We start from the raw sequence: 24,355 nt of genomic DNA, 5'->3' as shown, positions 1-24,355 counted from the left end.
AGTGGTATAAAGTACCAGTCAAAAGTTTGGACACACCTACTCATTCAAGGGTTTTTCTTTATTTTTACTATTTTCTACATTGTAGAATTATAGTGAAGACATCAAAACTATGAAATAACACATATGGAATCATGTAATAACCAAAAAATCTAAATATATTTAATATTTGAAATGCTTCAAAGTAGCCACCCTTTGCCTTGATGACAGCTTTTCACACTCTTGGCATTCTCTCAACCAGCTTTACCTGGAATGCTTTTCCAACAGTCTCAAAGGAGTTCCCACATGTGCTGAGCACTTGTTGGCTGCTTTTCCGTCACTCTGTGGTCCAACTTTTCCCAAACCATCTCAATTGGGTTGAGGTCGGGTGATTGGAGGCCAGGTCATCTGATGCAACACTCCATCACTCTCCTTCTTGTTCAAATAGCCCTTACACGGCCTGGAGGTGTGTTGGGTCATTGTCCTGTTGAAAAACAAATGATAGTCCCACTAAGAGCAAACCAGATGGGATGGCGTATCGCTGCAGAATTCTGTGGTAGCCATGCTGGTTAACTGTGCCTTGAATTCTAAATAAATCACTGACAGTGTCACCAGCAAAGCACCCCCACACCATCACACCTCCTCCTCCATGCTTCACGGTGGGAACTACACATGCGGAGACCATCTGTTCACTTACTCTGCGTCTGACAAAGACATGGCAGTTGGAACGAAAAATCTGAAATTTGGACTCATCAGACCAAAGGACAGATTTCCACCGGTCTAATGTCCATTGCTCATGTTTCTTGGCCCAAACAAGTTTCTTCTTGTTATCGGTGTCGTTTAGTAGTGGTTTCTTTGCAGAAATTCAACCATGAAAGCCTCAGAAATTGGGTCTTCCTTTCCTGTGGTGGTCCTCACGAGAGCCAGTTTCATCATAGCGCTTGATGGTTTTTGCGACTGCACTTGCAGAAACTTTCAAAAATTCTTGCCATTTTCCAGATTGACTGACCTTCATGTCTTAAAGTAATGATGGACTGTCATTTCTCTTTGCTTATTTGAGCTGTTCTTACCATAATATGGACTTGGTCTTTTACCAAATAGGGCTATCTTTTGTATACCACCCCTACCTTGTTTCAACACAACTGATTAGCTCAAACACATTAAGAAGGAATTGAATTCCACAAATTGACTTTTAACAAGGCACACCTATTAATTGAAATGCATTCCAGGTGACTACCTCATGAAGCTGGTTGAGAGAATGCCAATAGTGTGTAAAGCTTTCATCAAGGCAAAGGATGGCTACTTTGATTTGTTTAACACTTTTTTGTTTACTACATGATTCCACATGTGTTATTTCATAGTTTTGATGTCTTCACTATTATTCTACAATGTAGAAAATATAAAAAATAAAGAAAAACCCTTGAATGAGTAGGTATGTGCAAACCTTTGACTGGTACTGTATGTAAATAATTCATCACAGCAGCAGTCCCATTCTCGGTTTCTCATGTCATGTAAACTCACTGCGGGAGAGATCGGCGGTCGATGAAACATTCCCCTGAGGTACTGGGTTAGAAACATAGTGGCTGTGAACATGCGGGCTGCCAAATGCTGTGTCATTAGGGTGTGTGTGTATGTATGTGTGTGTGCGTGCATACATGTGTGTGTGTGTGTTTAAGTAAACATTCTCAAAATTTGTGGTTGCAGAGAGAGTGGACTGTGTCACCTAGCATATGTGGTTGTTTAGTACATGATGACTCTCTCTCCTTCCCTGCTTCCCTACATCCCGCTCTCTCTCTCTCCCTCCCCCTCTCTCTCCCTCCCCCCTCTCTCTCTTTCTGTCTCTCCCTGCTTCCATCCCTCTCTCTCTCTCTCTCTCTCTCTCTCTCTCTCTCTCTCTCTCTCTCTCTCTCTCTCTCTCTCTCTCTCTCTCTCTCCCTGCTTCCCTCCATCCCCCTCTCTCCCTCCCTGCTTTCCCTCTCTCTCTCCCTGCTTCCCTGCTTCCCTCCCTCCCTCTCTCCCTCCCCCTCTATCTATTCCAGCTGTCATGTGTTGTCTCAAAGCTCTGGCTCAATCTGTCACCAGAGTGGGACATGTGTGATGATGTGGCATGTGCTGTCGTCCATTGGGTTGACGTGATGCCGTACTGGCCTCTGGAGCAGCATCTCTCTCAGCTGTGTAGACAACCATAGTAAATGAACTTACAGTAGGGCACACACGGCATCAAACTCACTCCTGAGAGGGACCTGTTTATAATGTAGCCTTCTAACACTGCACTGCAACAACAGAATGTGTTCGGGGACTGAAACAGAAATCTGTCTGGGTGATGCCTTTGTCTTGCGATTGGGTGGACCTTGGGTTTGTTGTGGACCGGAAGATATATTGTCATCCAATGTCAACAACGGTTTCCACATTGAACCTAACATGGCTTAACATTTACTGTAGTCTGTATCTCTCTCGGTTCCGGTTTGGAGACGCACTTGCTCTAAAGGTCGTGACAGTAGTTGATTTTAGTGTGCTCATTTTGAGTAGGCACACTGAAATAGTTTAGTTTCTCTCCTAGACAGAGAGTGAGAACAGGCCTAGAGTAGTGCCAGATCACACAGACGCTGTTAATTGAATTTACGAGACTGCCATGAGCCTGTTCTAAAAATGACTTGTAGCAGGACCTTATTGTTCACTGGAATCGAAGACCACCTGGCTAATGTGGTGGGCTTACGTGCAGAGAAGTCTTAAACTGACTTACTGTTAAGAAATGGTTCCTTGTTTGACTTATTTATGGGAAAATATAGGCTGGATGAGACGTTTTATGAGATTTAGTTTAATCTGTTTTATTCGTAGCATGTGTAGTAATCTCTTTTCGGCGTGTTCATCGAAACACAGATGGTATCTTGAAATGTTTAATTGGAGATTTGTTTCATGTTGATAATCCTGAGCTGCGATAAACCAAGTCTGTAAACAGCTATTTTTTTTAGCTTAATCCCTTCTCTTTCCATTGTGTGAATTGAATTTCCATGAATCCCTTCTCTTTCCATTGTGTGAATTGAATTTCCATGAATCCCTTCTCTTTCTGTTGTGTGAATTGAATTTCCATGAATCCCTTCTCTTTCCATTGTGTGAATTGAATTTCTCTCTTTTTCTCCCTTGTCTTCCTTCCCTTCCTCTCTATCATTCTGTCTCATACATGTCAGTCATGTCTCTTGCATTGTCTCTTGGTCACCATGATAACAATACATTGTTAATATTGTTTTTATATATCGAGAGCTTGGGACAATAAGGTTCTATCTGCAAAAAGAGGATTCTGAAATAGTTATGCTTTAAAGTTCCAAACCCTCATTTGTGTCAGCAATTTGTGTCTTATATTCTTTTGAACTTAACAGGAATTTGCACATTTAGACTACTATATACTGTAGGTAGAGAACATTGACAAGAACAAGGCTATGTCAATAACAACATTTAGACTAAAATGCAGATTCTACCTGGAACCAAAAAGGCTTCTTCAAAAGGTTGTCCTATGGGTACAGCTGAACAAACCTTTTAGGTTCTAGATTGTACTTTTTTTCCTAAGAGTATACTGTCAAGGACCTGTGTCTGTTAGGGGAATTGATACATACCGTTAAAGGAAAATACCAACCAAAAACGATCTTTTGGTATTTCTTTCATTCGTCCGCTAGAAGCTGGGTAGACAGTGATGGCTGAGTTCCTCACTGGAGATCCAAGTACGTAACTTGAATTTCCGTGCCAAGCTCCCATTGACATCAATGCATGATTTACACAAACGTCTGAGCTACACACACACTTCTTCAGTTAGGATTTGGCGCTGAATCAGGAAACCTTTAAAACAATTTATGGGCTGTTTTTTTTATACTATTATAGCACACGTTAAGAATGTCTCCTTTTTCTTTTGTGGGCCTACCAATGCCTCAAAGTAAATATGATGTAGTCGAATACGTGGATACGTGCGCCACAACACCTGTGTCCAAATATTCAATGAGTATTCACAGAACAATCAATACAGTAACGATCATAATCTAAAGATCTCTATCGTTCACAACACATTCACACAGAGGACCACACACATCTTTCATGCATACACGACCACACTGTCTCTGTCTCTCTCTCTCTCTCTCGGTCTCTCCCTGTCTCTCTCTCTCTCTCTCTCTCTGTCTCTCTCTGTCTCTCTGTCTCTCTCTCTGCTAAGAATATGGTATTTAAATTCCTCTCTCTCCCTCCCCTCCCAGAATGCATCCCCCAGGCCTTCGGTATGGCCCTGTCCCAGGTGATCGCCAACGACCGGACCCACAGGCAGCGCCAGGACGGCCTGCGTCAGGACCCTCCTCACAGGGAGGAGCATAAGGACCCGTCGGACCTGGTGTCGTCCATCCTGCAGTTTGCCACCAAGAGGTCCACCAATAAGGAGCTGTCCAGCAGTAACTCCTCCCTCAGCTCCACCTCGGAGACAGCTAATGAGTCCACGTCGCCCAGCACGCCCGAGGCTGCCCCGCGGGCACGCAGGAGGGTGAGGGTCTCCCCCCACACGCCTACTGTACCAACTCCATACACACACTCCATCGCCGTGTGAGTGTGTGTGTGTGTGTGCGTGTGTGTTTGTGTGTGTGTCTGTGACCTCAAGTAGACGTCAGCTTGATAATGCTCTCATTGTGGTCTGCAGGGGGGCATGTCGGTGGACTCCATCACAGACCTGGACGATAACCAATCCCGTCTGTTGGAGGCGCTGCAGCTCTCTCTGCCCGCTGAAGCGCCCAGCAAGAAGGAGAAGCACCGGGACAAGAGGCTGAGCCTCAACCCTATCTACAGACAGGTGCCTCGCCTGGTGGACAGCTGCTGCCAGCACCTGGAGAAGTATGGTACGAATGAACACGGCCCCTCTCACTGATCACACCTGGGGCCTGTTCAGCAGGGCACAATGTAGCAAAAGGTTTTGCAACGGAAAACAAAAACGAGCGCAGGTAGCACCTCCCTGTTTCAAAACGTTTCCTATGTGTTGGTCACGGCTCTATTCCTGTGGTCAAAATCCTCGTCTTTGTCAGGGATCACTCACCCGATCTGATTCGAGCCCCACATCTTTACCCAGCCCTGCACTGCCCAACCAGCCCCACATCTGTACCCCGCCCTGCACTGCCCAACCAGCCGCACATCTTTACCCCGCCCTGCACTGCCCAACCAGCCCCATATCTTTACCCCGCCCTGCACTGCCCAACCAGTCCCACATCTTTACCCCGCCCTGCACTGCCCAACCAGCCCCACATCTGTACCCCGCCCTGCACTGCCCAACCAGCCCCATATCTTTACCCCGCCCTGCACTGCCCAACCAGTCCCACATCTTTACCCCGCCCTGCACTGCCCAACCAGCCCCATATCTTTACCCCGCCCTGCACTGCCCAACCAGCCCCAGATCTTTACCCCGCCCTGCACTGCCCAACCAGCCCTATATCTTTACCCCGCCCTGCACTGCCCAACCAGCCCCATATCTTTACCCCGCCCTGCACTGCCCAACCAGCCCCACATCTTTACCCTGCCCTGAACTGCCCAACCAGCCCCACATATTTACCCCGCCCTGCACTGCCCAATCAGCCCCATATCTTTACTCCGCCCTGCACTGCCCAACCAGCCCCACATCTTTACCCCGCCCTGCACTGCCCAACCAGCCCCACATCTTTACCCCGCCCTGCACTGCCCAACCAGCCCCACATCTTTACCCCGCCCTGCACTGCCCAACCAAGATGATATAGAAACAAGGCAGTAGTGTCTGGCCATTCATTCCTGACACTCAGTGAACCGACTTTGCAATCCTTCTCAACGTCGACCCCTGGTCTTCTCAACGTCCCCCCACTCTCCCGCAGTCTTTAAATCCTCACTTGCTGGACTGAGCGTTAGGAGCTAAAGTCCACTTAGGCGGGAATGGGCCACAGTAGCATTGGTTTAGGTTTGCTGGTTTATGATCTCTGTGTTGAAAGGAGGCTTACGGCGGCTACATCTTCACATCGCTTCCATCTGTGATTATTCGGCTTGAGTGTCTCTTTGACCAGTGGAGGATGATGCTCATTTATGTCCTCCGCTGTTTCCTCCGACAGGTCTTCAGACGGTGGGGATATTCCGAGTGGGGAGCTCCAAGAAGAGAGTGAGGCAGGTGAGAACCTGGGGGAGGCACTTTTTGATACTTCTTACACATTGCTGCACAAAGCTGTTGTTTCAGCCCACCGTGAGTGGTCGGCGACATTGTATAACTTAATCCATCGTATTAATAGGGGATCTTGAATCATTAACTCAGTTGAAGCATCGATTGAAATGAATTACACATTTTTAGTAATTGACTGTTCTGGTTGACAATATGGTTTTATAAGTCCTTATTATTATGCTAATTACATTATATTTCTGTACACTGTGATATAGATAGAAGCTATTGAAATGAATGTATATAGATAGAAGCTATTCAAATTCGGATATATTGACACAATATATTTATATTCATGCATTGGTTGTGATATTGCCGCTGCTTCGGAGAATGCACACCACTTGGCATTAGTTCAGCGTACGTTATTAAAGGAAGCAGAGCGAATGAACTTGGCCCCGGCTGAAGAGCCAGGCTCCTCTGTAGTCGTGGCCCTAGTCTACAAATGGACGCAGTCGAGCCTTAATGCCATATTTGTAATTCAAGCAGGGCTTTTAGCGTTGATTTCCATCCCAGGGCCGGTATTCAATTTCCATCCCAGGGCCTGTATTCAATTTCTATCCCAGGGCCTGTATTCAATTTCCATCCCAGGGCCTGTATTCAATTTCCATCCCAGGGCCTGTATTCAATTTCCATCCCAGGGCCTGTATTCAATTTCCATCCCAAGGCCTGTATTCAATTTCCATCCCAGTGCTGATCTAGGATCAGGTTCACCTTTTATATCATAATGAATCAGATTACATGGATATGTATGTTCTGCCTATATGGTCATAATGTGGTTTTACTCTTTAAAACCATAGTGTGGTTTTAAGTATTTTTTGCTCGCCATTAATTTTTTTCCCTCCTTTTTTTCATGTCAGAGAAAACTCAATTCGTTTTAGTGTTGTTTTTGGACAATGTCTCTGTTTTTAATAAGGAGATTTGAGTGTTTTCCGACTTGTGTTCTCTGAGTTTGGACTTCTCGTCTTCCCTGTTTGCGTGGCTCAATTTCCATCCCAGTGCTGATCTAGGATCAGGTTTGCCTTTTGCGTTGCGCTCACAATGGCAGATCCTAATCTTTCGTTCAGGTCAGCAAAAACAAGCACTGGTGCCAGCCAATTTCAGTCTCGGTCTTAAATGGTGTTGTTTCCGTTCTGTGATGGGGAGTTTATTTCTATTTTCAACATCTCACCGTTTGAGGGATACAATGCTATCAGCGTGTTGAATCAAAATGTCACCATGTGAGACAATTTACATGACTTCTCACTGTAATCCCCCGTTTGCTGACTTGAAAAAGAACTGACTATATCATCAACATCACTAACAGATCGTATTTTGAAAGTGACTTAAATCTCAACCATCTCTCACTTAAGGAAGTAGCTATATGAGTAGGCTACTTCCTGCCAACATTTAGATCTGTAACCAAGTTTTTATCTAAAACACAAGCTATAATCAAACTGTACTATAATGCTTAATCAAATACAATACTTGGTTATAATGCTTATCTTACTGGACTAAGTGGACCCATTTTAATCCTGAGTAATGCTAGGGGTCAGATTGTGGAGTAAGCAGGTTGATACAGTATGGGAACAGAACCGGTTGGACCAGGACTACCTGTGAGAATGTTTTCACCACCAAGGTCAAACCTGGTGTGTGCATATCTGTGTATATCTGTGTGTCCCCGTAATGTGTGCGGAATGTGTTTATATGCGTGTGATGTGAATATGTTTTAGTGTTTCTCTGAGTTCACTTTCTAAACTGTAGTCGCTATAAACAGTAAAGTATGTGGACTACACGGTATATCTCATGTTCTGTTTTACTCTGTCTCTTAGCTGAGGGAGGAGTTTGACCGGGGAGTGGACGTCCAGTTGGATGAGGAGCACAGTGTCCACGACGTGGCTGCGCTGCTCAAGGAGTTCCTCAGAGACATGCCTGACCCTCTCCTCACCAAGGAGCTCTACACTGCCTTCATAAACACCATGTGTGAGGAAACATCAACTTCACTACTTATGAATACTACCCTCTGTGTGCAGCATTAGAATCACTCTCTGCCCTAGGCCCAATCTCCTTCTTTGGCCTCTTTTAGTAGGACACACCTTCAGTTTGCACTAAACCCACACTTAAGAGTGTATACTTGGGTGACACAGAGGCATGCTGTATGCACTGTAAATGTTGGGCTTTAGCCTACCAGAGTGCATACATTGTGCCAAGTGTTGTGTATGTGAATGTCATTGTCTACATGTACAGTCGTGGCCAAAAGTTTTGAGAATGACACAAATATTAATTTTCACAAAGTCTGCTGCCTCAGTTTGTATGATGGCCATTTGCATATACTCCAGAATGTTATGAAGAGTGATCACATGAATTGCAATTAATTGCGAGTGTTGACGAGGACAAGGCTGGAGATCACTCTGTCATGCTGATTGAGTTCGAATAACAGACTGGAAGCTTCAAAAGAAAGGAGGGTGGTGCTTGGAATCATTGTTCTTCCTCTGCCAATCATGGTTACCTCAAGGAAACACGTGCCGTCATCATTGCTTTGCACAAAAAGGGCTTCACAGGCAAGGATATTGCTGCCAGTAAGATTGCACCTAAATCAACCATTTATCGATTCATCAAGAACTTCAAGGAGAGCGGTTCAATTGTTGTGAAGAAGGCTTCAGGGCGCCCAAGAAAGTCCAGCAAGCGCCAGGACCGTCTCCTAAAGTTGATTCAGCTGCGGGATCGGGGCACCACCAGTACAGAGCTTGTTCAGGAATGGCAGCAGGCAGGTGTGAGTGCATCTGCACGCACAGTGAGGTGAAGACTTTTGGAGGATGGCCTGGTGTCAAGAAGGGCAGCAAAGAAGCCACTTCTCTCCAGGAATAACATCAGGGACAGACTGATATTCTGCAAAAGGTACAGGGATTGGACTGCTGAGGACTGGGGTAAAGTCATTTTCTCTGATGAATCCCCTTTCCGATTGTTTGGGGCATCCGGAAAAAAGCTTGTCCGGAGAAGACAAGGTGAGCGCTACCATCAGTCCTGTGTCATGCCAACAGTAAAGCATCCTGAGACCATTCATGTGTGGGTTTGCTTTTCAGCCGAGGGAGTGGGCTCACTCACAATTTTGCCTAAGAACACAGCCATGAATAAAGAATGGTACCAACACATCCTCCGAGAGCAACTTCTCCCAACCATCCAGGAACAGTTTGGTGACAAACAATGCCTTTTCCAGCATGATGGAGCACCTTGCCATAAGGCAAAAGTGATAACTAAGTGGCTCCGGGAACAAAACATCGATATTTTGGGTCCCAGACCTTAATCCCATTGAGAACTTGTGGTCAATCCTCAAGAGGCGGGTGGACAAACAAAAACCCACAAATTCTGACAAACTCCAAGCATTGATTATGCAAGAATGGGCTGCCATCAGTCAGGATGTGGCCCAGAAGTGAATTGACAGCATGCCAGGGCGGATTGCAGAGGTCTTGAAAAAGGGTCAACAGTGCAAATATTGACTCTTTGCATCAACTTCATGTAATTGTCAATAAAAGCCTTTGACACTTATGAAATGCTTGCACTTATACTTCAGTATTCCATAGTAACATCTGACAAAAACATCTTAAGACACTGAAGCAGCAAACTTTGTGAAAATTAATATTTGTGTCATTCTCAGAACTTTTGGCCACGACTGTATGTCTATGTGTATGTATATTTGCCTATGTGTATGTATGTGAGAGTGTGACATATTTCTAATGATTTAGACTGAATCCTCACTCTTAACCTCAAGCCCCTGACCCCTGTCCTGTACCTCTATAGTGCTGGGCTGTGAGGAGCAGCGGAGTGCCACCCAGCTCCTGGTTTACCTGCTGCCAGGCTGTAATAGCGACACCCTGACCTCTAACCCCTGACCCCTGTCCTGTTCCTTTGTAGTGCTGGACTGTGAGGAGCAGCGGAGTGCCACCCAGCTCCTGGTTTACCTGCTGCCAGGCTGTAATAGCGACACTGTAATAGCGACACCCTGACCTCTAACCCCTGACCCCTGTCCTGTTCCTTTGTAGTGCTGGACTGTGAGGAGCAGCGGAGTGCCACCCAGCTCCTGGTTTACCTGCTGCCAGCCTGTAACAGCGACACCCTGCATCGCCTCCTGCAGTTCCTCTCTACCGTGGCCAACCACGCCCACGACAGCCAAGACAAAGAGGGACAGGAGGTGAGGCGAAGACCCCTTCCTGTGTAAAGTCTTTTAACTAAATCATTGACTTTTGTGACTGTTATGCTTCACGAGGCCAGTGTCTATTTGTTGTGCAGCTCTTACTCTACCCCCTAGACCTCCCTATAAATAAACTAGATCTGAGAGGATTGGATAGGTGTGTAACCGGCGTCAAGCTGCCGCTTCAACAGCATAGCTTCCTCCCTCCCTAACTCGCACTCATAACATTGTCATGTCATTGTGTCCCTCTGACGCACAGTGACTGATTTGGTCTCTTGATGTGATCAAGGGGACGAGGCTATTTCGGAGGGTTGGATACAGAGGGCTGTTGTTCTGTGACATCATGCTGAAGTCTCAGTTTAGCCATTGTTGCGTGTTCTTCATGGTAGTTGTCCAATCTGTTTAGCTAGTTATTTTCCTGCAGCACTCAATATCGTATTCTATGAGGTCAGTATAGTATTCTATGAGGTCAATATAGTAGTCTATGAGGTCAATATAGTAGTCTGAGATCAATATAGTAGTCTGAGATCAATATAGTAGTCTGAGGTCAATATAGTATTCTATGAGGTCAATATAGTATTCTATGAGGTCAATATGGTATTCTATGAGGTCAATATGGTATTCTTTGAGGTCAATATGGTATTCTTTGAGGTCAATATGGTATTCTATGAGGTCAATATAGTATTATATCTTGTCAAATTCTTTTTTTAAACTCAGGAAGTATAATGAAGTGTATCTCTTTGTGTTAATGACAGTCAATTGCACTTGTTTGCCAAGTCTAGTGTGGCTGTATGTGATTCCATGCTATGCAGGAATCACATACAGGACACACTAAAACTGTATGCACTCACTGTACGGTCAGTGGCTTTAGATAAAACCATTTGCTAAGCAGCTGGCATTATTGTTATTCCTATGTCCTCATCTCCTCCAGGTGACGGGGAACAAGATGACCTCTCTGAACCTGGCCACCATCTTTGGTCCCAACCTGCTCCACAAGCAGAAGAGTTCAGACAAGGAGTTCAGTGTGCAGAGTTCGGCCCGCGCAGAGGAGAGCACCGCTGTTATCGCTGTTCTCCAGAGGATGATCGTAACCTTCCACTCCCTCTTCATGGTGTGTGGGGGGGTTCTTTGTGTGCGCGTGCCTGTGCACGTATGTGTATGTTTTATAGATGTCATACTTTGAACAGAGATATAGAGATACTATGTGTGTGTGTGTGTGTGTGTGTGTTGATATCCTACCCACTCTCCTGTTTAGTCCCTCTTTATAATAACTTTGCACGTATATGGTAATTGGACAGGCAGGTACTGTGTAGTTACAGTAATGTATTCATAATAGCCAGCAAACAAGCTACAATTAATTAGCACTTTAGATTGGCCAGTAAGTAAGACTCCCTTGTGAGTTCATTGTATACACTGTACACAGGTGAGGTGACGCAGTTGTAGAGAAGTTGTAACAACTACATAACCTACATTGTGTAAACTCAATCTGTTTATGTAGTTACCATGTCAAATACATGGGTTTAGCACTGACACATTTGATGAACTCTCTATGTCCTAGGTCCGTATACAGCCATACCATTTCCATTACCTCTGCCTGTCCTCTTTCTTGCCATCACACATTCCCCTCCCTCCCTCCCTCCCTCCCTCCCTCCCTCCCTCCCTCCCTCCCTCCCTCCCTCCCTCCCTCCCTCCCTCCCTCCCTCCCTCCCTCCCTCCCTCCCTCCCTCCCTCGTCCCGGGTTAGCAGTGCCACTCAGTAACATATTTTTGCATCCCAAATGGCACCCTGTACACTATATAGTGCACTACTTTTGACCAGGGCTCATAGGGAATACAGTGCCATTTGGGATGCAGCCTGTGTTTAAGTTAAAGAATCTCCAGGCTTTACCAGACAATGGTTCTGTCTTATAGAATGAAAACAAAGCTCTGTGGGCCTTTGTTAGAGCTGATCCTGGACCTGATTAAAGGCCTTAGGGCCCAGTTCCGGACCACTACAAATCACAGGCTTTTGAGACGGTGCCAGAGAGACTTATGGGCCAATCCCTTGCACTGATTGTTCCGACACCACCACCACCATTTCCCTGAACAGAAGTCGTATTCGTTGAACTTTGCAGAGGTTGTTTTTCCCTCCGCTCAGATTGTGTAATTCAAGGTAGTGGCGGGACGCTGGAAAGAGGTCTTGTTAGGTCCTGAAATGCTATCCCTCGTGTTTTTCGACTGGGCTGGGTTGTTTGCTGAAGGTCCTGACGTAAACCAATAAAGAGGTTTGTAGCTCTTTAGTTGGATGTGTTTGGACTGTCGTGCTTCATTGCCAAATCACTTATTTTATTACCCATGTATTTTATTGCCCATTGCCCAGACACTATACATCAGGGATGGGCAACTGATGGGGGCAACATATGAGGGGCCGCAGTGGCTCGTGGGTCGGCGTAAATTTTATTTTTAAAGTTAATTTCTTGCAATTCTGCATATTTTGCCATGGAGCATAGCGAAGATTTAGCAATTTTATAATTAATTTCATGTAATTCTAATAAGTTTGCAGTTTTACAGCTCATTTCCTGCAATTCTACATATTTTGCATAGGATGGAGGCAAATGTTTGCAGTTTTTAATATGATAACTGATCATCAATGGGCCCCAACCTGGTCGGTAATTCAACCATGACTGGTATTTAATAGTATTCAATGTTATACTATGTGTTCATGTATTGACTGGCTTGTGATCACCAAACATGAAGATGGAAAAAGTTAGACTCACTTTCACTATGAGGTTGTCTTGGTCAATAGCTCCCCCTAGTGCTCTATCATGTGCCATTACATACATAAACCGTTTTTTTTGTACTAGTTTTGTCATGTCTGTTGTTGTCTGTGTGTAGGTGCCCCCGGACCTGCAGAATGAGGTCCTGATGAGTTTACTAGAGACTGATCCTGATGTGGTAGACTATCTGCTCAGGAGAAAGGCATCACAGTGAGTACATTGGCTCCACGGCACATATCACAGTCACACATTTTGAGTACTCATGGAAAGTAGTTGCTTAGCCTGGTATTCATGTCTGTTGAGAGAAAGTGAAGAACCCATCATCTCTCTACCCATCCTTTTCTCTCCCTTATCCATCCCTCCTTCCACTCCACAGGAGTCCAGACGTGTTGCGTTCGGAGGATCCTTTCTCCCTGAGCGAGAGGCGCTCCTCCAGTGACTCCAACAAGGTCTCCAGTGGAGAGCTGTCCCCCTATGACAACAACTCCCCCATTCTGTCTGAGCACCTGAGGGAAGGGACCAGCCCAAGGTCAGAACAGTACACCCTGGTGAGGCAGGTGGCAGGACGGACACGGGACACCCATGGGTCCAATCCCTGGGTCTCAAAAGGTGAGGGGACTACTGTCCAGTGTTACTTAGCTGTGGTTGATATGATGGTGGTGATGGTGGTGATAATTATAATGATGATGATTACGATGATGATGATGGTGGTGGAGGTGATGATGATAATAATCTTAATGATGATGATGATTGTGGTGAAGGTGATGATGATGATGATGATAATCTTAATGATGATGACGATTGTGGTGGAGGTGATGATGATAATAATCTTAATGATGATGATGATTGTGGTGAAGGTGATGATGATGATGATAATCTTAATGATGATGATGATTGTGGTGGAGGTGATGATGATGATGATTATCTTAATGATGATGATGATGATTGTGGTGGACGTGATGATGATGATTATAATCTTAATGATGATGATGATGATTGTGGTGGACGTGATGATGATGATTATAATCTTGATAATGATGACGATGATGATTGTGATGGAGGTGATGATGATGATGATGATGATGATTATAATCTTGATAATGATGATGATGATGATGATGAGTATGTTGGTCCCTAAACACGGTCATGTACATTATGTCCTATACGTCAGAGGAGCATGCTAATATCTGGGGAGCTTGGCATTCCACTCTGAAACCAGGGCTGAAGGACCAGCCTTATGCAGGTAAGCTGTTGAAATGTAACAATCACATTTTTGGACTTTTACTTATCTTCATTTTCGGACTTTTCCCATTGACATCTGTATCTCCAGGTTCCCATAGCAACATGTCAGAGGGCAGCTCACGCAGCTCCCAGGAAGGACTTGACTGTCTCCAAGGCGATGCCAGGCAGGTGGTACGACGGACACAGACCTCGCTGGGCGTGGCCGAATGCAGGCCCCATCCCCCCTGTGACACGGGTCTGCAGCAGCCCTCACGGCGAGGCGGGAAGGCCGCGCCTCCTGCTGAGCCTCAATCCTGTGACCCCACCCCATCCGCACCCCGACAGCCAATCAGCAGCCAGCAGCGCAGAGGACCTCCCCCAGGGCATTAGACACCAGGATATCCCCAGCCCTAACTCTGCCCACTCGGGTCCTCCCCCTCCCCCTTACGGTGGCTCGTCCTCCAGGCTCTCCCCCGCTGCCTCTAAACCAGCCCAGCCTGTCTCCCCTTCCCCCGCAGCACCCCCTCACCAGCACCCCCTGCAGGGTGGGAGGCCAATGGTGCCACAGAACTCAGCCTCCCCCCACCACGGACAGCATGGTACCCATGAGCCAAGAGTGGCAGGACTGGCAGAGGGACAGATGGCAGATCTGGCAACTCCTGTCCTCGGAAAACGCAGACACACTCCCAGAGACACTGGTGTAAGCTGGACCATCGGACCGTGGGGTAGTGTTAGCCATCCCTCCCTCCATCCCTCCCCTCTGTCCTCCCCTCCGTCCTTCCCCCCAAACATGGGCGCCATGGCGTTGTTTACATGTGCAGCTGCTGCCTATACTACGGACTTGGTACAGAGTCAATAGTGTTTCCTGTTTGCTATGTATTGATCCGCGATTGATGTTGTATCCTGGGGACCCCTTTGCTTGCTATTAAATACTCTCTCTGAGCTGTTTCAGAGAGGATCAAAATTAAACTGTCAGCAAAACATACCTCAAACGTCAAATTTATTCATTTGATTCACAATTATTATTATTGCATGTCCACATTTCGATAAGGCCCCAGTTTAAATTGAGCTGAATGAGATATGTAGAGGTGACTTTTGAAGATAGGAAGGTTTAACGTTTATGACAACAATTTGATAAGCTACAGTCAATTTACATGACCAGTCCTACCCTTATATATTTACTGAAGTCATCACATATATTAGCGATCGCTGCTAATATTCAGAAGGTTTTTACTTGCTGATAATATATCCCGGTAAGTACCGTACACGTTTGTATGAACAGAGTTTTATTCAATGTCAGTCACCAAGTAACAGAGCCCATAGTACAGTTTTGCAACAGTTTGTACATACGCTTTATAATGTATTTTATGTCGACCTAGCTAACATTTTTTTTTACACGCTGTCTAAATGTTTGTGTTGTGTTGTGTGGTTTTAACTCGGTTTAAAAAGATAACGTCTGTCAAAACTTTACTGAACCAAGTTGGGTTCTAAAAGAACAGTGCTGTGTCAAAGTTCTTTAATTCCTTTACTCTCTTTTCATCAAATGTTTTTTGGGCGTCTATAAAGTCTCATCTGCTTTCTCTCATTCCATAGTTGACATTGTTCTTTTAGCTATTGGATGTAACTTCACCATGGTTGCTACAGCATGGCTTATCTTACAAGCTCATATCAACATAATTCATTCCAATGATTCTCTCATTCCATTAGGTGGTTGATGTCAAGGTTATGGCTGCATAGGAATATTTTTGGAAGCAGATTAAAAAGACAAGTTCATTGCTGGCCTGACAGGTTCATTGTTGGCCTGACAGATTCATTGCTTTCACTCTCACTGATTTTACTAGATATTTGCACTTACTCTACTGGACTCTCGGAATTGCCAAAGCTTTTTTGATTCCTCCTTTTCAACAACAAAACAAACACGTCTCTTGCTTTTGTCATTACATGCACTGTCTGCCTCAATTTTTTTGGTAAATGTAAAAAATAAAAAATAGAAAGGTTTGAGCTGGCCTTTATTTAACTAGGCAAGTCAGTTAAGAACAAATTCTTATTTACAATGACGGCCTACCCCGGTCAAACCCAGACGATGCTGGGCCAATTGTGCGCCACCCGATTTACATTTTAGTCATTTAGCAGACGCTCTTATCCAGAGCGACTTACAGTAGTGAATGCATACATTTCATTTCATGCATTTTTTTGTTGTTGTTGTACTGGCCCACCGTGGGAATCAAACCCACAACCCTTGCGTGGCACACACCATGCTGGCATTGCAAACACCATGCTCTACCAACTGAGCCACAGGGAACCCTATGGGACTCCCAATCACAGCCGGATGTGATACAGCTCTTGATACAATATATAATTTACCTGATGCTTTTTGCTCCCAAATACACCAGTAGCCTACAATCACTTCCCAGTTTTGTGGATATTTGCTGGCAAATATTGCACACTTTCTAAATGGTAGTTTGGGTGGTCATGTTTGTTTCAATCCGTCCACATGTCAAGAGGAATTTGAAGTGTGAGAGACAAGTGTGAATAATTTACAAGGATTCACACATTTCTACATATCTTTACAGTGTCCCTAAAATGACAGTACTTGTCGAATACGCGTCCCATCTTTACTTCTATAAAAAGCGCTTTCAACAGCTTGTGTTTCTCTGCACTATTCTCAATGTCTGTGTGTTTGGAGTCAAGTATGCCATAGATCCATGCTCTTTGAAAATGATTACAACTGTTATGTCCATTCAGTATTGTAATATATGGAAATAACTGTTTTTACTCCCCCCCAAAAAAATCAACAAACACATGTATATGGCCCAAGTTTTGATCTGATGTCCGCTTTTGTATTGTGTGTCGTCTTAAATATGCCATTGTGGAATTAAACATGAAAGAAGGTGTTTTGTGTACTTGGTTTGTTGGTTCACAGCTTGTGCCCTTATATACCTTTTACCAGTGGCGATGTAACCGATTTCGACAATGCATGAATGTTTGATGGTGTAATAACAGTATAGAACCAAAAGAGGGGACCCTAGATCTTTTTGCTTAGTCGTTTTGTCCACAGGTCATTCTAAAGATACGTTCTTAAAACAATTTGCATATATTTGGACAATTCTTCACCTTGAAAGAGGGAAAATAATCTAAAAAGAGAGAGGAGGAGAGAGCAAAAGAGAGAGTGTGGAAGGGAGGAGGTAAGAGTGAAGACCAAGACCTCCGTAAGGATGTTCCACGCTGGCGGCTTTAATTCCGTCTGAGCTCGGGAGAAGTCCTGCATCTGTTTACGGCACAGAACGGAGCTGAAAATGAACTTCCAGTAGATTATTACCCACATCTTAAATCGGTACTGTCCTGCTAATCAGGTGTGTAAGTACAGCCAGAGAGATGTGGTCAGAAGACACCAAGATTCCACTGACTTCAGAGCATCATAAAAACATGTGGTCTACTATTTGATCATTTGATGATTGATTAAGCTATTCGGTAGGTCATTTTGTGCAATTATTTGCAAACCATCAGCTAGAAGTATTTTGAACATTTGAAAATGAATAAAATCCCCTAGCTTAAAATAGTTAAAAGGGATGTTAAGCTTTCTGTGGAAAATACCTTCCATTAAAACAAAATCATTGTGATTTGTGGAATCAGACTGTGTATAATGATCTGAAAACGGACTTCCTCAAAGATAGTTGACATTCAATGGTGCAGTGTCCCATGGCCTGTTCAGAATCCCCCCCCCCCCCCAGTTCAGCATCCAAAACAGCAGTCAAAGCATGTGATTAAAGTACTTCCTTTAAAGTCTGTGGTTCACCCAATTGGAATTCCAATCACTGTCTATCTGTAGACCACTGAATATTTCCCTCCTATTTCCGAGCAGGCATTGGTAGGCCTACCGTTCTTACTCAATATGGGCTCAATTTCCCCTTAGCATGGTGTAAGCACAGACACAAGGAGAGAAAGGATACAAGACATAATGAATCCATTTACATCACTAGGACCATAGGATTTTTTGTCTCAAGTTATTGAGTACATACTATCTTACTCACATCAACCACTGAAGGGATATATTTTTATAATTGTTTCCAGGGGATAGCTTAGTCTACGGGAAAGCAGTGATCATACTCTACAGGTATGGACCAGTGTAGCTATTTTCCCTTGTCCATCTGACATTAGCCATGTATTGCAATAGATTGTCAGTGTTGCAGAACAAGCAGATACAGTGGAGGCACATGATCGCATGCAGGCCACAGTAATTCCCTCCGTCTCCGGTTTGACTCTTGCAAAGTGGAACCATGCGGACCAGATGGTTCTGGAGCCGGACTCAAGGCTGACCTCAAACCCTAGCCCAGTGGAGGAGGAGTGGTTCTGGTTCTGAGAAGGAACACGCCCGTCTGAGGGTTCTGTTCTGTCTCTGAGATCCGACTCCACTCTGCTACCCTGCCCACGCAACCCTGTTTCATGGAAAACACTCCTGGAGGGAGAAAGGGAGGGAGGGAGGGAGAAATGTGTGAGGAACTGGGAGAGAGAGGTAGAGAGAACAGAGAGAGAGAGAAAGAGAGGGGGACTGTGAGAGACAGAGGAGAGAGAGAGAGAGAACAAGTGAAAGTACGCTTCTTCAAAGAGATGACCACACACAGTCCTGTGCCTTCAGGGAGAAGGTTTGACTGACTCTGTATTCTCTCCTGAGTATTTCTCCGCCTCCAGAAGTAATGTGAACTGTTTGGTATCACAACTAGAAAGGAGCTGTACAACAAAACTCTTTTGTGGCCAAAAACAGACAAGCCCAGTACGATTGAACCTCAAACAATGACTCCAAACAACGGCACACAATTACTTTTTTCCTTAGAAGCTTTCGTCTGTTACTGAATGCTTGCCCATGCATTGTTTCTGTTTAATTTCAATGTTCTAGTTATTCAAATCAGCCCACCAAAAGATACCGTGAAAAGTCGCTATGCTGCTGACTACTTACAGTATGTGTGATATAAGAAATACTGTATTGAAGCCTTGCAACACTCACTTTTTTCAATCTGCCTTAGTAACGCGAGAGCGATCGGGACTGATGCTTGACTATCCCGCTGGGCACAGACGTCAATTCAACATCTATTCCATGTTGGTTCAACGTAATTTCATTGAAATGAAGTGGAAACGACGTTGATTAAACCAGTGTGTGCCCAATGGGATGTGTTTATTAGGCCCGGTTCTTTTGTCTTTTGTCTCTTTTGGCCCGTAGGACATGTCTGTTTTCTGGATAGGAGCTTTGTTCTAAATAGCCTCTGCATGGACCGTGAAAACAAACATAGAAAATACAAAGCAGCTTTCTTTCTGAGCCTAATGATATGCCTCCTAATAGTGTAAGCTGTCTGGCAATGGAAGAGAAACTTGTCTTTTTCACTGGCCTTTGATTTCTTGCTGCAGGAGGTTAAACAGTTGGTTGGTGTGAGCTGTGGGAGGTCAACAAACCTTTGATGTACTGGAGTGTTTAGTTAGATGTAGAATGTGTAGATCTATTTTTCTACACAATATTTGCACATTCTACGGTGCCCAATGCATTCATGAGCCTCTTATCCTTAATGTTTTTATCTCCATCACTTTTCGTTTTCTCACCATCACTGTGTGTGTGTGTGTGTGTGTGTGTGTGTGTGTGTGTGTGTGTGTGTACGTGTGTGTGTGTGTGTGTGTGTGTGTGTGTGTGTGTGTGTGTGTGTGTGTTTGTGCGTATGCGTTCATGCATTAGTGTGTATGTGTCGGGCAATGAAGGGTGTTTGTGCCCCTGAGGACCTCATTAGCAAAAAGGACCAGCAGTTAGTTGTCTGTTTATAATCAAGATTTCTGACCCAATTCTCCCTCTGTCATTGTTATCATGCAGTGAGGAAATGCTACATATCCTGGATCATTGTGATCTGGTACTGGTTCTGCCCACGGAGTCCCACTGACGTTTTACACATGAACTAAATAGCCTGCATAACGCTGTGCACCTCGGGCCAGCGTTTTGATTCAACTGTAAGACAGTTGTGAATCAAGAAAGCTGGTATACTTAGTAAATAATCATCCAGATGTGTTTTACCACTAGCTCATCTGCATCATGTTTGAGGTTGTGGTGGTCGGGACAGGGAGGGACTCTGATTTGACTGGATGATCACAGTGCCCAGAGTGGATGGGCACATCATCAGGGGGGCTGAGATGCAAGGAGGATGGAAGTTGGGGGATTCAGAGCTCTGTTAGCTCTTTTAGCAGCCGAAGGGATGTAGGAGGAAGTGGAGTAGGAGGACTAACAGGAGGAAGAGGAGAAGGTGGAGGAGGAGCAGGAGGAAGGAGGGGAGGAGGAGGAAAAGGAGGAAGGAGGGGAGGAGGAAGGGGAGGATGAGGGGAGGAGGAAGAGGAGCAGGAGGAAGAAGAGGAGGAAGGAGGGAGGAGGAGGAAGAGGAGCAGGAGGAAGAGTAGGAGGAGGAGGAGAAAGGAGGGGAGGAGTGGAAGGGGAAGGGGAAGAGGAGGATGAGGAAGAAGGGGAGGATGGGAGGAGGAGGAAGAGAAAGAGGAGAAGGAAGAGAGAGGAGGGGGAGGAGGAGGAAGGGGATGATGAGGAAGAGGAAGGAGAGTGGGAGAAGGAAGAGGAGGAGGAAGAGGAGGGGAAGTAGGAGGAAGGGGAGGAGGAGGAAGAGAAGGAAGAGGAGGAGGAATGAAGGCAGGAGGAAGAGGAAGGAGGGGGAGGAGGAGGAGGAAGAGGAGGAAGGAGGAGAGGAAGAGGAATAGGAGGAAGTGTTCCATCCAACCGTAACATTGTCAGATTTGTCCACAGGGGATAGGGAGCAAACATGGACCACACATGTTCACACTGATGCTAACATACTGTACTGTTGATATGGAAGCACACACACACACACACACACACACACACACACACACACACACACACACACACACACACACACACACACACACACACAAAATGTGTCCATGTTTTTGACAGCATTTTGATGTCACATCAATATATATGAAAAGAAAAGCCTTAAATGTTCCCATTCAACTACATCAATTTTCATCTACCATGCACAACAAAGGATAATGGGAGAAAAGGGAGCAACATACTGGCAAAATAATGGAAACACCAACATGAAGTATTTTAATAGGTCATTAAAAAGAAAGGAGGACCAAGGCACTCTTCATATAATTAATTAAAATGCCTTTATTTGTATGGCATGTTCAATGGAAACGGAGTTTTAAAACTACGCGTTTCGGCAGCATGTTTTTCATCAGGGATGCAGCCGCAACGCGTCTGACTTTTTAAACTCTTTCCGTTGAACATGCCGTTCATTATATATATGAAGAGTGCCTTGGTCCTCCTTTCTTTTTGATGACCAATTTACCTCTTTTACCAAAGAGCACCTTCTGTCTACCAAAACCTACAATTGTGTACCTTAGCAGCGCTTCCCTTCCTCCTTTCTTCTGTTTTAATAGGCCGTACGGCCACCACAAGCCGCCAGAACAGCTTCAATGCGCTTTGGCATACATTCCACAAGTGTCTGGAACTCTATTGGAAGAATGCGACACCATTCTTCCACCAGAAATCTCATAATTTGATGTTTTGTTGACGGTGGTTGAAAACGCTGTCTCAGGCTCCGCTCCAGAATCTCCCATAATTCAATTGGTTTGAGATCCGGTGACTGAGACGGCCATGTCATATGGTTTACATTGTTTTCATGCTCATCAAACCATTCAGTGACCCCCCCCCCCAGCACACACAGACACCCTGCTTACCCTTCACACACACCCACTCCCTTGATGAGTAAGAGGCCAACTCAACACCGATAGCCCTGAAACAGCTGTGATCCCTCCCCATGTGAAAGTACATGTAGTCCATATCCTGCTCTGTCCGATCGAAGCCTGTCGCGGGCCCTTACAGTATGGAACAGGCCTGTGTGAGCACGCTCAAAATAAAGGCCAACTCAGGTATGTCCTTCCTGTCTCTCTCACCTGAACACATATTGAATGTTCTGGGTGCAATCAATGTTGTGGGACAGTATCCTGTGTTGTTCTTGGTTTTTGGCTCAGTGGGTTATAATATAATTTGGCTTTGACTCACACCTATAAACTAATCTAAGGCCACTTTTGCATTTTACCTCCCTATAGTAAGAGTAGTTTGGGGAAACATCTGCTGTACCTGGTCATTTGACTCTGATTCAGATCACATTTATAAGCAAAGTGAAGTGTTTCACTTTTACCTAAAGAACTGATCTAAGGTCAGATTTTCTTTTAAACCTTTCAATGGTAAGAGTAGGTTGGGGCAACATCTAGTGTACCTGGATCATACAGTAGCTCTGACAAGATTCTGCCTCTGAGAAACAGTAAGATAAATTCCATTCTTCTAGGTGGCAAACAAACAAAGCACCCAAATGCTCAACATGCTATGTAACAGATGACATAGAACTATGACAGATGAGATGACATAGAACTATGACAGATGACATAGAACTATGACAGACATAGATCATATACAGTATGTCATACATGTCATGCACATTTCCCTTGTCACCCTTTCTCAGTCGTTGATCACTCCCTGTCAGCAGCCGTGAAGCGTGACAATAGTGACTTCAGGCCTTGGTCATCATGATCACGTTTTCCATGGAGGTGTTTTCCAGAGCTCGGCGCTGTATGATGGATGTTATCCAGTAAGTGCTGAAATGAGGAAGTGGAGGTATAACCCTCAAACCTCCTTTAACCTTCTCAATGCATTTAGTGTACTGAAACAGAGAGAATGAAGAACTGTTAGATGTTTGGAAGTAGCCTAGAGCTGCAAAACAATAAATAATTTCCAGACATTATAACATTATTACTCTATTACTACAAATTACAATATAAAATCCACAATACCATATCATTACATTGTGTGTGTGTGTGTATTCGTGTATTCGTGTGTGTTTGTGTGTGTGTCTCTTCACAGTTCGCGTTGTGCCGTGAGGTGTTGTTTTGTTCGTTTTTTATCGGATTTTACGGCTCGCTTGAGTTGCTTGATGTGGAAGAGAGTTCTATGTAGGAATGCACATTTCCCAGAGTCTGTTCTGACTTGGGGACTGGGAAGAGACCCCTGGTGGCATGTCTTGTATGGGTGTCTGAGCTGTGTGTTCGCTGTCGCGTTGCAGTCGCGTTGTGCTGTGAGGTGTTGTTTTATTTGTTTTTTTTAAATAGGATTTTACGGCTTGCTTGAGTTACTTGATGTGGAAGATGTCTGAGCTGTGTGTAAGCTGATTGAACAGACAGTTCACAAAGACAAGTAGTGATGCAGTCAGTCTCTCCTGTAAACCGTTCCAGTTCACAGTCAAGTCTATGAAACATGCTAGCATGATATTGTAGAGGAAACAGCTGATAGAAAACATTCCTCAATCATTTTGACACTCTCAAGGGTGGTCCCATGTAGTCTGTTGGATGAACAGATGTGATAAGCCAATTTGATAAGCAACTCGTCACATCAGGGGCACATGCAGTATCTTTCTGTTTCACTGCACCGCCGGTTTCCTAGGCGACAGCCTTGCTGCTTCTGACTGGCTGAGTGCAATTTCCTGTTTTGTTTTGATTGTGACAATCAGGTTGAATGGTCCCTCCAGCGGGGCAGCAGCAGGAGATTGTTACTTTTGGCAGGGAGGATGGCGCTAACTAACACCCCCCCAATGCAAACACTATGCCAACTGCCAATGTGATGTGTTACAGCTGGGATCTGCCCTTCATGAAGTGTCTGCATGTTGTTTGCAAAGATGAAATTTCTCCTACAACCAATGTCTCTATTCTTTTAGTTCATGGAGGAATTCTAGGCTGTGACAGTGGAGCCGGTGCTCTGGGTTTTAACAAACATGTCTTCATACGTTCATGTACTGCATGCATATGTCAACACATACTCAAACATGTGTCGTGTATGACCTTAATATGATGTTAATCTACAGTAATGGAATGTCTCACGTGACATTTTCACCATGGGGTAATCAAGTCGGACAATGTGAAAAGGCCATGCCATCCAACAGTCAAAACCCATTAAATCAATACATCAACTACATCCATGAAAGAAAGGGCT

General features: G+C 44.8%; 1 protein-coding gene across 3 annotated transcripts in view; it reads left to right on the top strand.

The window, feature by feature from the left end:
- The window catches only part of LOC106575282 (rho GTPase-activating protein 6), a 79,769-nt gene extending 62,565 nt beyond the window's left edge, over positions 1-17,204 (top strand). For 2 of the 3 annotated variants that reach the window (XM_014151711.2, XM_014151713.2), the window contains exons 4-13: positions 4,215-4,492; positions 4,646-4,841; positions 6,069-6,124; positions 7,978-8,128; positions 10,186-10,334; positions 11,266-11,445; positions 13,208-13,299; positions 13,466-13,698; positions 14,261-14,332; positions 14,420-17,204. In XM_014151711.2, the coding sequence (XP_014007186.2) occupies positions 4,215-4,492; positions 4,646-4,841; positions 6,069-6,124; positions 7,978-8,128; positions 10,186-10,334; positions 11,266-11,445; positions 13,208-13,299; positions 13,466-13,698; positions 14,261-14,332; positions 14,420-14,700 (1,688 nt within the window). In that variant the 3' untranslated portion in view covers positions 14,701-17,204. The remainder of the gene's footprint in view (positions 1-4,214; positions 4,493-4,645; positions 4,842-6,068; positions 6,125-7,977; positions 8,129-10,185; positions 10,335-11,265; positions 11,446-13,207; positions 13,300-13,465; positions 13,699-14,260; positions 14,333-14,419) is intronic. The other variant, XM_014151712.2, reaches the window with a different exon arrangement.
- The last annotated feature ends 7,151 nt before the right edge of the window (positions 17,205-24,355 follow it).

Source organism: Salmo salar, chromosome ssa17 (assembly GCF_905237065.1).
Source record: "Salmo salar chromosome ssa17, Ssal_v3.1, whole genome shotgun sequence".
Lineage (NCBI taxonomy): Eukaryota > Metazoa > Chordata > Actinopteri > Salmoniformes > Salmonidae > Salmo > Salmo salar.
This window is presented reverse-complemented; position numbering and strand designations above follow the sequence as displayed.